Raw genomic sequence first — 13,621 nt, 5'->3', positions numbered from 1 at the left:
TTTGCTGTAGACTGAAATCAGATACTTCTTTCCGGATTCCACGCACAGGAGGCTGGGCTGGGAGCCAGCAGGAGGAGGCTGGGTGGTGCAGTGGACGGGGCCGTGGACTGGAAGCAGCCAGTCCTGGGTTCTAGTGTCAGCCTTTCCCCGTTTACTGGCCGTGTGAGCTGGGCGAGCTATAAGATCCCTGGGGCCCGTTTTACTCACGTAAATGGGCATGATAGCACATAGGACGGCTGGGAGGATCAAATAGTACTGGTAAAGCTCTTACTAAATGCTCATTAAACAGCATTATTATTGCTCCAACACTGCCATCAACCCTTGGCGGAGGGCAAGGGCCTTGGACAAGTCTCTCAATGTTTCTGGCCTCAATTTACTGGCCCTCTTAGCTGAGAAGAGGGGAGGCTAGTACCCGACTCTGGCCACAGACTTTGCCCTGGTCTGTCCGACACCTGGAGTGTTTTGGCCAAGTGGTCCCCATAACCTGGGTTCTAAGGGTGAAGTGTGGCTAAAGATGGTCTCCAGATCTTCTGCCACCCTGTCCCAAGCTCTGGAGGATGGTGCCACCCACGTATTCCCTGGCAGGGGAGAAGGACCACCCCTGAGGGAGGCTGACACCGGCTGCCTTTGGCAGGCAATCCCGCTCCCCCTCAGGCGTTTGACGCTGGTGGAGAGATTCTGCAGCCCCACGGCCCAGTCCCTGGAATAGGAATAAGAAGACGCTTAGGACAGTTACTGAGGGCCTAGTGCGGCGTTAACTCACTGATCCCTGCCACAGCCCCATGGGGTAGGGACTGTCATTGACCCCGCTTAGATGAGAAGCCTGAGCTGCTGAGAGGTTAACTAACTTGCCTGAGTAAATGGGGAGAACCGAAATCCCAGAACCTACTAGAAAGGGGCAGGCTTGTGAGGTAAACTACCCAGATCAGAGGATGGGAACTAACAAGGCACTTTATGTGCATTATCTCGCTTGTCCCTCACCGCCACCCTCTAAAGCCAGTATTATTAGACGTCTTACCCTCCAGGAACTAAGGCTTGGAGAGGTTAAGGAGCTCCCTCGAGAATGCCCAGTGGCCAGGCTGAGAGCACAGCCTCTGCCTTTTCGCCTTGCCTCAGCTGTGTGGGGACTGGGTCAGAGTCAGCCCGGGATCCCTGACCCCTAAGGGCTGGGGAAGTGGCCGGAGAGCCGCAGGGCACACGCAGAGCCGCCACACGTGAAGCAGAGGCCTGCCGTTAACTCACCTTTCACCATAGGCCTCAGTGTTCTCCTTTCTCAAATGGGAGGGTTGAAATGAATTATTTCTTTTTTTAAATCTATTTATTTATTTATTTGTTTTATTTTTTTGGCTGTGTTGGGTCTTGGTTGCCACGCACGGGCTTTCTCTGGTTGTGGTGAGCGGGGGCTACTCTTCGTTGTTGTGGTGCGCGGGCTTCTCATGGCGGTGGCTTCTCTTGTTGCAGAGCACGGACTCCAGGCGCGCAGGCCTCAGTAGTTGTGGCACACGGGCTCAGGAGTTGTGACTCGCGGGCTCTAGAGCGCTGGCTCAGTAGTTGTGGCGCACGGGCTTAGTGGCTCCACGGCATGTGGGATCTTCCCAGACCAGGGCTCGAGCCCATGTCCCCTGCATTGGCAGGCGGATTCTTAACCACTGCGCCCCCAGGGAAGCCCTAAATGAATTATTTCTAATTTGGGTCCAACTCAGAGAGTCTCTAATGTAGGAGTCTTCACTCCTGGGCCTTGAAACAGTTTCAGGACCCAAATTAACAGTTGGTATTCCCACTGTGAGCTTTGGGCTTCGGCTGGCTGGTCGGGGAATGTTTGGGAGCCCAATGGCCTTCTGTCCTCATTCATTAGTCCCAAGGGCTGAGCCCAGAACCAGCCATATGGTCCTAATGATGTAGAGTGAGTACCACCCTGTGGTTAAATGAAGTGAAACCAGAGCTGCAATCGTGCCTCAGTTTCTCCATAGAAATGGAGCAGAGAAACATCTAGAATAAAGTATTTCCAAGCTCCGATCAATGATGCTGACAGAGAGACATCTGGCCCCTTCCAGTCTGTCCTGCCTTCCTGCGCTTGTTCCTGGGGGTGGAAAGCGGGCAGTAAGGGAGAGAAGCCAGCAGTGGGGCCCCTAGGGGGAGGTCAGCCCAGAGTGCCATCGCAGCTTAGCGGAGTCTCCCCCGGTATGTGAGGAACATGCACCCAAAATGAAATCAGTTTGGATGCAGCTGGCAGAAGCCAGGCCATTTCACTGCACAGATGGATTAGAAGGATTGCATTTTAATTTCAAAGAAGCCAGTTGCCTTTTTAATCCAGGCAATTAACTCTGCTCTGCAGTTAAACTGCAATGATTGGGTTACTTTTATAACCCTCCTGTTGCCTTTCAAAACATAACAGCTGACAGCTCATTTGTCAGCACTGAGTGGTGGGTCACGAACTTGAGGCAGCCAGATCTGTAGGAGGAATTTCTTTCATCCTTTCACGAGGTCTGCCTCCTGCCATGGGCTTGTTGGTCAGAGGCTCAGAGGCTTTCCATCCTTTCTTTAACCACCTGTAAACTAAGGTCAAAACCACCTGCTGAATATCGGGAAGAAGGTGATTCTGAGGGACCTAAAGTCACAATTGCCCTTTTCAGACACCTGCTTTGGGAACCCAAACTCACGTCTCTGTGTTCTGCCCACACGCCTGTCTGTCCCCGCAGGCTTCTCTATCTGAGGTGTGGGAAGAAATCCGGACGGGACCAGTCGGCGCTGTGTGCTGCCTGCTGCCTCCTGACCAGCCTGTGTGACACCATCGGGGCAATTCTGGCCAAACAGCTCACCATCCAGGTGTGTTGGGCCTACAGGTGACAGTGGTTTCTGTCTTGTTCCTTCCCCATGCGAGGCAGTTTCACCTCAGGGCTTGTGCCCCTGCTGGTCTTCCTGCTCCTCCAATACCCACGTGGCTCACTGCTCACCTCCTTTAAGTCTTTGCTCAGATATCTCCTTCTCAATAAGGCCTCCCTGATCACCTGTTTAAAAGTGTGCCCTGCCTCTACCACAGGTGCTCCAGACAACCTCATCTTGCTCTAGTTTTCCCTAATATACCATCGACTTTACTTATTCATTATGTTTATGGCTTATTGTATGTTAACCCCTACTAGAATGTCAGCTCCATAAGGGCAAAAATTTTTATTCGCTACCATATCCCCATCACTTAAAACACCAGCTGACACATAGTAGATATCCAGTAAAAAGGGATTGTTGCTGTTACTGGTTTTAGAGCCCAGGGCCCAGCCGCAGCTCAGGCAGGGGTGTCTGAATCCTTTCCCAGGTGGTGATGTGGGCTTTGGAGCAAGTGAGAAGCAGTTTCAAGTTTTTCCAAAGTCTGGACCCTCAAACAAATCTGTGTAGAAGGGGCTTATCCCAAAACACATATCCCAAGGAGGACCTATGGGCCCCACTTCAGGGGGCTGGTCCTGGCCTTTTGCCATCCAGGTAGATGTGAAGGAGGGGAGCCTAGTGGTTGGACACAGATTTGGAGAGTTCTAGACCCTGCTGTGAGCAGCGTTCTATCGGAAACAAATCACCTTTCCTTCTGGGAGCCCGTTGTCATTAGCTGATAGACTATAATGAGGCCTAGCTCAAGTCCAATAATAACAGCTGATATTTATTAAATACTTAACTATGTACTTGACATTAAGGGCTTTTCATGTATTAACTCATTTAATCCTCAAGTCGACCTATGACGTGGGTGCTCTCATTATCCCTGTTTTATACATGTGGAAACTGAGGCATAGCGAGGTTAAATAACCTTGCTAAAGTCACCCTCTAGTAAGTACAGAGTCAGGATTCAAACCCCAGAACGCATGCTATTAAGCACTAAGTTCAGTGGACCCTTGAACAACATGGCTTTGAACTGTGTGTGTCCACTTATACATGGATTTTTTTCAATAAATACACACTACGGCACTACAGGGTCCACAGCTGGTTGAACCATGGATGCAGAACCTCGGATACAAAGGGCTGACTGTAAAGTTATACTTGGAATTTCCACTGCAGAGGAGTCGGTGCCCCAACCCCTGAGTTGTTCAAGCGTCAACTGTACCGTCAGTAGCTAGTGCACGCATGGGTGGGTGCATTTTACGTTCGTCCAGTCGCTGGCCTAAGCAACTTCCCGCGCATCGGCCCATACAATCTACTTAGCGATGAGGGAGGCACTGTTATTATCCCTGCTTTCTAGATGAGGAAACCGAGGCCCAGGGAAGTTCAGTGGCTGGGCCAAAGTTGCACAGCAGAGACCATGCTGTCCAGTGGAAAGTGGGGCGGGCTGAGTTCTTATCCCATCTCTCTGATGGGCGTCTGCATAATGGGATTGGTTACTTAAGCACCCCATCTCCTCGTTAGTCAAATGGAGGTGATAACCAACCTTTCCTGGGGTTGGAGGTGTCCCTGGAAGCCCTACATCAGTGGAACGCACGTGGTAGAGGAGAGCCAGAATGAGCGGTGCTACAGTTGCTGAAAGGTGTTTGAACACCAAGACCCTCTTTCCTTTGCTCCCAGGTCTTCACTGGTGTCTACCTAGCAGCTGTTGACCTGGTGAGCTTTGTGTCCATTCTCTTCCCAGTCTGCAGCTCCAAAGTCAAGTCCAGTTCAGGTAAGTGTGCTGCCATCTGTTCCTGTCTTCACCCATCCACTCATTTCATCCATCAGTGTGCTGAGTGCCTCTCCCTGTCACACCGGAGCCTGGACCCTGCCAAGCACAGACGAATGGGCGAGCTTCCTGGTTCCACCCAGAGCGGGGAGTCAGGGGCCTAAAAGTTAGTTAGCGCTGCTAGTAAGGGGGTGTGGGCTCACGATGGGCAACCAGAGGAGGGGAGGGGCTGCAGGTGTCAGAGAAGGATGTGACGTCGGAACTGGGACCGCAAGGAAGGGCATTCCAGGTGAAAGGGCAGCATGGGCAGAGGTCAGGAAGGGGAGGGGGCGGGGCTTTGGGGATGGACAGTGATACTCAGTGTGCAAGTCCAGGGGCTCCAAGCGAACCACCTGGGCTGCCTCAGGCCGAGCGGGCGCTGGAAGTGACTGAGATGGGATGAGTAGCCTTAAGTATGTGGGACTGGGACTTTCCTGAGAAGGGGCAGCAGTGTACTCGGACCCTTGTCCCAAAGGGAAATGTTTGCATCAGGGGTGATGTAAGGTGCTCTCAGCTGCTCGAGGCTGCCCAGAGGAGGAATGTTCTTTTTGGAATTGTTCAGAGGCGGATCTGTCTTCTATTTCAAGGAGACTTTCAAAGACGATGCTTATTCTACTCACAGCTTTGGTGCCTTGGCACCAGTGTGCCCACTTATAATACATTCACCAAGCTTGTGCCGGTTCCACTCCGTGCTGGGCTCTGTGCAGATTCTAGAACTGGCCGGGCACAGTGCCTGCCTTCAGCGGTCTCCAGTCTAGGACGGGCGACTCTGTGTGCGTGCAGATGCATATGAAAAAGGATCACGTTGCCCTGCCTTGAAACATAAAACACTATGAGAGGCTGAGGAAGGGGAAGAGTGCCAGTCATGGGGGGGTGGGGGGATAAGGGGAAGGGGGGAAAACCCAACCACAGGCCCTTGAAGGGGGGTGAGGGGCTGGCCTGTGGAACAGTGTGGGAGCCCATCCTGGCCTCGGGTCTGGGGTCGACACCAGTTCTTCCCACGCAGCTGTCTGTTGAGTTCCAGATCCCGGGAGCCCTGTGGGACCTTGGTGTCTGTTGCAGGTCGGGGCTCCCGGGAGAGAAAGAGGAGGCGGCAGCTCAGGGCCAGCATATTTGCCCTGGTCCTGCCGCTGAGCCTGGGCCCAGGCTGGGCTCTGTGGGCCGCTGTCCCGAAGGCTTCAGGCCCCATCCGAGGGCCGCAGCGGAGGCTGCTGGGAAGCCTAGTACAGGTGAGGTCGAGCCTGCTCAGGGGGACCTGACGGCGGGGGGGGGGGGGGGGGGGGGAGGGGGGAGGGGCAATGCGGGCCCCTCCCCTTCTCCTAGTTCCAACAAATGCCCTGGGGGTGGGCGTCAGGGTTAGGCCTCATTGGGAAGAACCTCCTAAAAGCAGAAAAGGACGGGCCTGGGGTGCATGGGCATATCCTCAGGGTGCTGAGTGTATCACTGTTCCCGCAGGACAATACTGAAATCCTTGGCTTCCTGCTGGGCGGCATCGCAGCCTTGGGCGCCTGGGCTTCCCGGATCCCCCCACTCTCCAGAATCGTGAGTCTGGGGCCGGGACTGTGGGTCACCCTGGCAGGTCTTAGGGCATCTGGGAGCATCCTCCCAGCTCCAGGTCACCGGGGTGGAGAGGTGGTGTCTCCGTTCACATGTGCGCGTGTGGGTGTGTACGTGGGTGTGTGTGCGTGTATACACATGTGTGTGGGCAGCGAACAGCCGCCCCCAGGCCTCGGAGGGTCCTGAGACTCACAGGGAGAGGGCACCGTGTTCTCTCCATTTCTCGTAGCAAATGAAAATCAGGCTCTCCGGAAGGAGCCCCTGAGTTTGGATGGATAAACACCCCATTAAGGAGCGAGGAGATCTGAGCTTTTAGAGAACAGGGTCATGCAGCTCCTGGGGTCTGTGTATTCGAGAGTGTCTTGTTGGCAGTATTTTTCAGGCATCTGGGGTTAGGGAAGTCATGTGATGGCCAGTCCCTTGGGGGAACAGACGTGCCTTGAGATGCCCTGCTTGCCCTTGGGGAGCTCACAGTCTCCCCAAGGAAGACACAGAAATGGGAAGCAGGATGTTTGAATGCTCTAAGAAAGAATCGAATGTTTGGGGTTCTGGAAGAAAGAGAGAAGCCTCCTGCATTATCAAATGAGCGAGGGTGAAAACTGTTCACACTGCCAGGCACTGGGTGCTGGCGCGGCCCCAGGTTGGCAGCGAAGGCCAGGTGGGGTCTAAGGAGGCAGAGGCGAAGGGAAGGCACTCAGGGCAGAGCAGAGTGTGCGGGAAAGGCCACCGAGGCAGGAGAGCGCCTGCTGAAGAGCCCCATATTACGGACGCGTGAAAATGGTGGGGCCTGACGCCAGAAATGTGACGGCCCATCATTTAGTCTTGCCCAAGAGCACTGTGGTTTAACAGCAATCCCAGGAGAACAGGATTTGAGGAGGCGGTGCTTAGTTGACCGCTCGTGGGAGCTGCAGCCTGAAACCTCCCGGGGCACAGGGCCTCATCAGCAAAGATGCTGTCTCCAGGGCAAGGGAGGGGAGCGTGGGGAACACTGTACGCAGTTCAACCACTGCTGGGATGGGCCTCCAGGGTGTGGTCAGGGCTGGGAAGCCGTGTCACATGCGGGCCTTTGAAGGAACAGTTGCAGTGCCCTGACCACCTGTATTAGTTTCCTGCTGCTGCCATGACAAAGTATCCCAGACTCTGAACAACAGAAACATACTGTCTTTAAGTCCTGGAGGCCAGAGATCCGACACCAAAGTGTCAGCAGGGCCACACTCTTTCTGAAGGCCCTAGAGAGGGATCCGTTCCAGGCCTTTCTCTAAGCTTCTGGTAGTCCCTTGGCTGGTGGCAGCACAACCCCAGGATTTGTGTGGAGTTCTCCCTGTGTGTGTGTGTGTGTGTGTGTGTGTGTGTGGTCGCATGGCTTCCCTCCGTATGTTTCTGTGTCTGACTTTCCTCTTTTCACAAGGACACAGTCCTCTTGGATTAGAGCCCACCGTAATAACCTCAGCTTACCTTGATCATCTGCAAAAACTCTATTTCCAGATGAGGCCACATTCACTACCTCTGGCGGTTGGGACTCCAACATCTTTTTGGGGGGACACAATTCAACCCATAACACCATCCCACCTAAAATAGCCCCAGGCCAGTCCCACCGCTGTGTCCCTCCCTCTGCTTAATTTTCTTCATCGCATTTATCACAGCCTGAATGAGCTCCTTTAGTTACTTACCAGGTTGCTGCCTGGTCCCCTAGCAGAGCATCAGCAGTGTGAGAGCAGTGCCCTTGTCTGTTTCATTTCTCACTGTGTTCCAGGTGCTTGGGGTCTGCCCAGGGTAGCTTCCAGCAGACACTTCTTAATGAGTCACTGCATTTGGCCTAGAGAAAAGGAAGCTCATGGATACAGGAAACAGAGGGCTATCCTGGGGCAGAAAGAGCAGCCTTGTTCTTTGCAGTCTCGGAGAACAGGACCAAGACCAGAATCAATAAGCAAGAGGTTACTGGGAGGGCCGCTTCCCATTCGGTTAAAGGAAGAATTCCATGGGTTAGACACTTTCCCCAGTGCCTGGCATGTTGAGAACAGCTGGTGTTATTCCTGCTTTAGGAGGTAGTAGGCTTCTCATCACTAGAGGCATTCAAACCTGATGGCCCCTTGGCAAGAAGATAGAGGGAGATTGCAAGGGGACTGAGCTGGGCAATCTCGGAGGGGCTGCCATCCCTGAGTGTCTCTGGTCCCATGAATAACCCAGAGCTAGGGTTCCCTCGTTAGGGAGAAAGCCAGCAGGGTTGCAGTGCTGTGGGAAGCCAAGCCAGCCTGGACTTGGACCCTGGATCCCCCAGAAGCTGCTTCTAATTTACCCCTGCAGGGGGCGCTGAGGAGCAGCCTGGCTGGGTGGCTTTGGTGGGAAAAGTTCCCATTTTTCCAGGAGCAAGTCCTTGAACAGGACAAAGGGTGCGAAACACGCACTGATCAGTAAAGCATTGTGCTGACAACGCCGGGAATCATTGCTGCCGTAAGAGTGTCTGAGGCACAGCCCGCTTCCAGTCCCCAGCGCGGATTTGCCGGGAAGCCACCAGGCAGGTCGTCCTCCCAGCCGTCTGTCCTGACCTGCTAGACAGGCCTGTATGTGCTGGAGAAATTCATACCACATCTCGAGTCACCAAACCAGTTCCAGTCTTCAAGCAGTGATGCTTGAAGCACAGCTGTGTGTTCAGCGCCGCAGGCGGAGCCCTCTAGACCCTAGTACCGACCCTGAGAAGAGCTTGAGTTCTGAGTCAGTGGGCGCTGGGCGTGGGTTGGCACGGGAGTGAGAGCAGAGGGCTCCCCCAGCTTGGCCTCATCCAGCTCAGGGCCTAGCCCGGCTCTGCAAGTCACCTTCCCCTCTGCCCATCAATGTCCTCTGTAAAATGGGGGTGGGTGGGCTGGAGGACCCCAAAGTCTTCCCGCCATAGCAGTGCTGCTGGGCCGTGTGAGGTGGGATGGGCTGATGGGAAGGGGTGACACTCCACCCGCAACCTCTGGGGCCAGTGGGCCAGGGGCCACCGTCCCCGGCTGCGTGCCGTCTGCTCAGGGGGTGGCAGGCCAGAAACAGGGAGGCCTGGGAACAAAACTGGAAGAGATGCAGAGGTAGATATAACACTCCTGAGGAATCTATTTCTTTTTCTTCCCCTTCCCTTGGCCGTGGCACGTGGCTTGTGGGATCCTAGTTCCCCAACCAGGGATTGAACCCAAGCCCTTGGCAGTGAGAGCGTGGAGACCCAACCACTGGACCGCCGGGGAATCCCCAGGAATCTTTTTTTATTTTATTTTATTTTATTTATTTATTTTTGGCTGTGTTGGGTCTTTGTTGCTGCGCGCGGACTTTCTCTAGTTGCGGCGAGCAGGGGCTACTCTTCGTTGCAGTGCGCGGGCTTCTCATTGTGGTGGCGGAGCACGGGCTCTAGGCGCGTGGGCTTCAGTAGTTGTGGCACATGGGCTCAGTAGTTGTGGCTCGTGGGCTCTAGAGTGCAGGCTCAGTAGCTGTGGCACACGGGCTTAGTTGCTCCGTGGCATGTGGGATCTTCCCAGACCAGGGCTCAAACCCATGTCCCCTGCACTGGCAGGCAGATTCTTATCCACTGCGCCACCAGGCAAGTCCCAGGAATCTTTTTGAGGGTTAAATTAAAATGGAGAAAATCGGCTAAAACATGCTTTTTCTCTTGAATATTTTCCGTTCCTTAACCAAGGTCTGTATGTCTCTAAGTACAGTCATCTAATGAGCAAACTAAGTTTTATATATATATATATATATATAAAAAATATAATTTATATTTATGTATTGATTTAAATACCTATGTAATTGTATATAATTGGAAATACATAATATTTGTATATATACTTAATGTGTATATAAAGTGATGTTATACCTGTAAAGGATACTTACATATAAATATTGTATGTTTCCTTTTTTAAAAACCAATATTTCCATTGCTCATTCTCCAGAAATATCCCCTTGGCTTCAAAATTTCCAGAATGTTATCTCTAATTTTCCTGACTTTCCCGTCCCGCCTGGTTCAGAGTTGGTGGCCCCGAGACGAGAAGAGTGGGCCCTTGGTTCTCCATAATTCAGTCTCTGTCCTGCTCTCCCCACTGACATTCACGAGCCCCTGCCCAGTGCTGGGTTCCAGGGCACCGAGATGGTGAGGACCTCAGCCCTGCTCTCAGGAGCCCTCTGTCTGTTGGACAGACAGATGTGTAAGGAGCTAAGTCATGATCAGGGTGAAAGGCACTCCAATAGAGGGATATGTCAGAGGTGTGAGGGACCCTGAAGAGGGAATAACTTGCTCCCCTTAGGGTGGAGGTGTTAAGGGATGGTTTCCCAGAGTTGGGTTTAAGCCAGGTTCTGAGGGATGAATAGGAGTTCACCAGACAAAGAAAACAGCTTTCTTTTTTTTTGGCCACGCCGCGCGGCTTGCAGGATCTTAGTTCGCCAACCAGGGATCGAACCCATGCCCTCTGCAGTGGAAACGAGGAGCCCTAACCACTGGACTGCCAGGGAATTCCTGGAAGCAGCTTGAAGCCCAACAGAAGTGGCACCTCTGGGGACTGGCCATGGGCAGAGGGCTTGCCCTCCAACCTCTTACATCACCAGGGGCCTGGGTCTTAGAATCAGCTTTAAGGGAGCTGAGGGAGGTGGCAGTGTTCCTCCCAGCCCAGCCCCCTTCTCTCTCTGCCCAGTGCTGGGGTAGGACATTTCCCTCCATCTACCTGTGGACCCGGCTCCTGTCGGCCCTGGCTGGCCTCCTCTACGCCTCGGCCATCGTGGCCCATGACCGGCGGCCTGAATACCTGCTACGGGCCACACCCTGGTTCCTGACCTCCCTCGGCCGTGCAGCGCTGGACCTCACCGTATCCACCCCAGGCCCGGGGGCTTGGCTGCTGTGTCTCATCTGCCCTCCTACCCTCTTGCTAGAAAGAATTCTTTCCCAGTAGCCAGGGTGGTGGTTTGAATTCTGGGGGAGGCAGACACAATTGCAATGTGCAGTTTTGTGCTTTGTGTCCTTTTAAAATGTTATTTATTTATTCATTTATTTGGTTGCACCGGGTCTTAGTTGTGGCAGGCTGGCTCCTTAGTTGCAGCTCGCTGGATTCCTAGTTGCGGCATGCGTGTGGGATCTAGTTCCCTGACAAGGGATCGAACCTGGGCGGCCTGCATTGGGAGTGCAAAGTCTTACCCACTGCGCCACCAGGGAAGTCCCTCCTCCTTTTTATTTTTTTTTTAATAAGAAGAAATATCTCTTGACTGGAGCTTTGTGAAACAGCAGAGGGGAGTATGAAGCTTCCTGGCCTTGGGATCACAGAAGAGCCAGGCTCCTGTCTCGGTGCTGCTCCCCACCTGGATTGGTCCCTGTCCTCTGTGAACCTGTTTTCCTCACCTTTGCCTTGTCTTCTCACAGGCTGGGAAGGGCTTTGCAAGTTGACCTGCCCTACACGGGTGATCATCTGCTTTCTGTCCTCTTCGGTGCTGGAAGCCTGGGGTGGGGAAGCAGAGAGAAAAGCTGTCAGTGATCGCTGAGCCCGTTTCTGATCCCCAAGCAGGTGTTGCCTGATGTGCTGACACCCCAGTGACCTTGGTGTGAGGGCCTCAAGGGCAAGCTAAGCTCAAACAGTGGCGAGTGGAGATGCTGGGTGGGGTTGGGGGAGGGGTGGAAAACCTGTGGATTTAGCATAAATAGTTTAGAAATGGATTTTCTCACATACTATTTGAGTCTGCGAGGGCTGCCGTAACACATAACCACAAACGTGATGGCTTAAACCACAGGAATTTATTCTCTCAGCTTTGGAAGCCAGAAGTCCGAAATCCAGGTGGAGTCACACTCTCTCCAGAGGTTGTAGCGGAGAGTCTTTCCCTGACTGTTCCAGCTTCTGGTGGCTTCTGGGGTTCCCTGGCTTCTGGCAGCATAATTTTTTTTTATTTTTTTAACATCTTTATTGGAGTATAATTGCTTTACAATGGTGTGTTAATTTCTGCCTTATAACAAAGTGAATCAGCTATACACATACATATATCCCCATATCTCCTCCCTCTTGCATCTCCCTCCCACCCTCCCTATCCCACCCCTCTAGGTGGTCACAAAGCACCGAGCTGATCTCCCTGTGCTATGCGGCTGCTTCCCACATGTAATCCATTTTACATTTGGTAGTGTATATATGCCACTCTCTCACTTCATCCCAGCTTACCCTTCCCCCTCCCCGTGTCCTCAAGTCCATTCTCTACGTCTGCGTCTTTATTCCTGTCCTGCCCCTAGGTTCGTTAGAACAATTTTTTTTTTTTTAGATTCCATATATATGTGTTAGCATATGGTATTTGCTTTTCTCTTTCTGACTTACTTCACTCTGTATGACAGTCTCTAGGTCCATCCACCTCACTACAAATAACTCAATTTTGTTTCTTTTTATGGCTGAGTAATATTCCATTGTATATATGTGTCACATCTTTATCCATTCATCTGTCGATGGACGTTTAGGTTGCTTCCATGTCCTGGCTATTGTAAATAGAGCTGCAATGAACATTGTGGTACGTGACTCTTTTTTTTTTTTTTTTAGATTGGAGTCACCTTTATTATTTTTTTTTACATCTTTATTGGAGTATAATTGCTTTACAATGGTGTGTTAGTTTCTGCTTTATAACAAAGTGAATCAGTTATACATATACATATGTTCCCATATCTCTTCCCTCTTGCGTCTCCCTCCCACCCTCCCTATCCCACCCCTCCAGGCGATCACAAAGCACCGAGCTGATCTCCCTGTGCTATGCGGCTGCTTCCCACTGGCTGCTTCCCACTAGCTATCTACCTTATGTTTGGTAGTGTATATATGTCCATGCCTCTCTCTCGCTTTGTCACAGCTTACCCTTCCCACTCCCCATATCCTCAAGTCCATACTCTAGTAGGTCTGTGTCTTTGTTCCTGTCTTACCCCTAGGTTCTTCGTGACATTTTTTTTTCTTAAATTCCATATATATGTGTTAGCATACAGTATTTGTCTTTCTCTTTCTGACTTACTTCACTCTGTATGACAGACTCTAGGTGTATCCACCTCATTACAAATAGCTCAATTTCGTTTTTTTTTATGGCTGAGTGATATTCTATTGTATATATGTGCCACATCTTCTTTATCCATTCATCCGATGATGGACACTTAGGTTGTTTCCATCTCCGGGCGAGCTGGCAGCATAATTTTAATTTCTGCCTCCATCTTCACCTGGCCTTTTTCCCTTTGTGTATCTCTGCATTACTTCTCTTCTTCCTGTGAGGTTCCTGCCACAGGACTTACCTTATCCACCCTAATCCACTACCACCTCATCTTAACTAATTATATCAGCAAAGACCCTGTTTCCAAATAAGATCACATTGTGAGGTTCCGAGTGGATATGAATTTTGGGAGGACACTCTTCAACCCACTACGTGTACTGTCCT

At 52.0% G+C, this 13,621-nt stretch overlaps 1 protein-coding gene across 8 annotated transcripts in view; it reads left to right on the top strand.

Annotated features, from left to right (window-relative positions):
• TMEM44 (transmembrane protein 44) overlaps positions 1-13,621 on the top strand; it is a 52,075-nt gene that overhangs the window by 590 nt on the left and 37,864 nt on the right. For 7 of the 8 annotated variants that reach the window (XR_010943668.1, XM_067738472.1, XM_067738467.1 and 4 more), the window contains exons 2-6: positions 2,700-2,826; positions 4,540-4,633; positions 5,732-5,898; positions 6,125-6,211; positions 10,882-11,052. Coding sequence is in view for 7 of the 8 variants with exons in the window: in XM_067738472.1 (XP_067594573.1) it covers positions 2,700-2,826; positions 4,540-4,633; positions 5,732-5,898; positions 6,125-6,211; positions 10,882-11,052 (646 nt within the window). In the remaining variant the exon portion in view is untranslated. The remainder of the gene's footprint in view (positions 1-2,699; positions 2,827-4,539; positions 4,634-5,731; positions 5,899-6,124; positions 6,212-10,881; positions 11,053-13,621) is intronic. The other variant, XM_067738473.1, reaches the window with a different exon arrangement.

This window comes from Pseudorca crassidens, chromosome 5 (assembly GCF_039906515.1).
Source record: "Pseudorca crassidens isolate mPseCra1 chromosome 5, mPseCra1.hap1, whole genome shotgun sequence".
NCBI lineage: Eukaryota > Metazoa > Chordata > Mammalia > Artiodactyla > Delphinidae > Pseudorca > Pseudorca crassidens.
The sequence above is the reverse complement of the archived record's forward strand: the minus strand, read 5'-3'. Positions and strand labels throughout refer to the sequence as shown.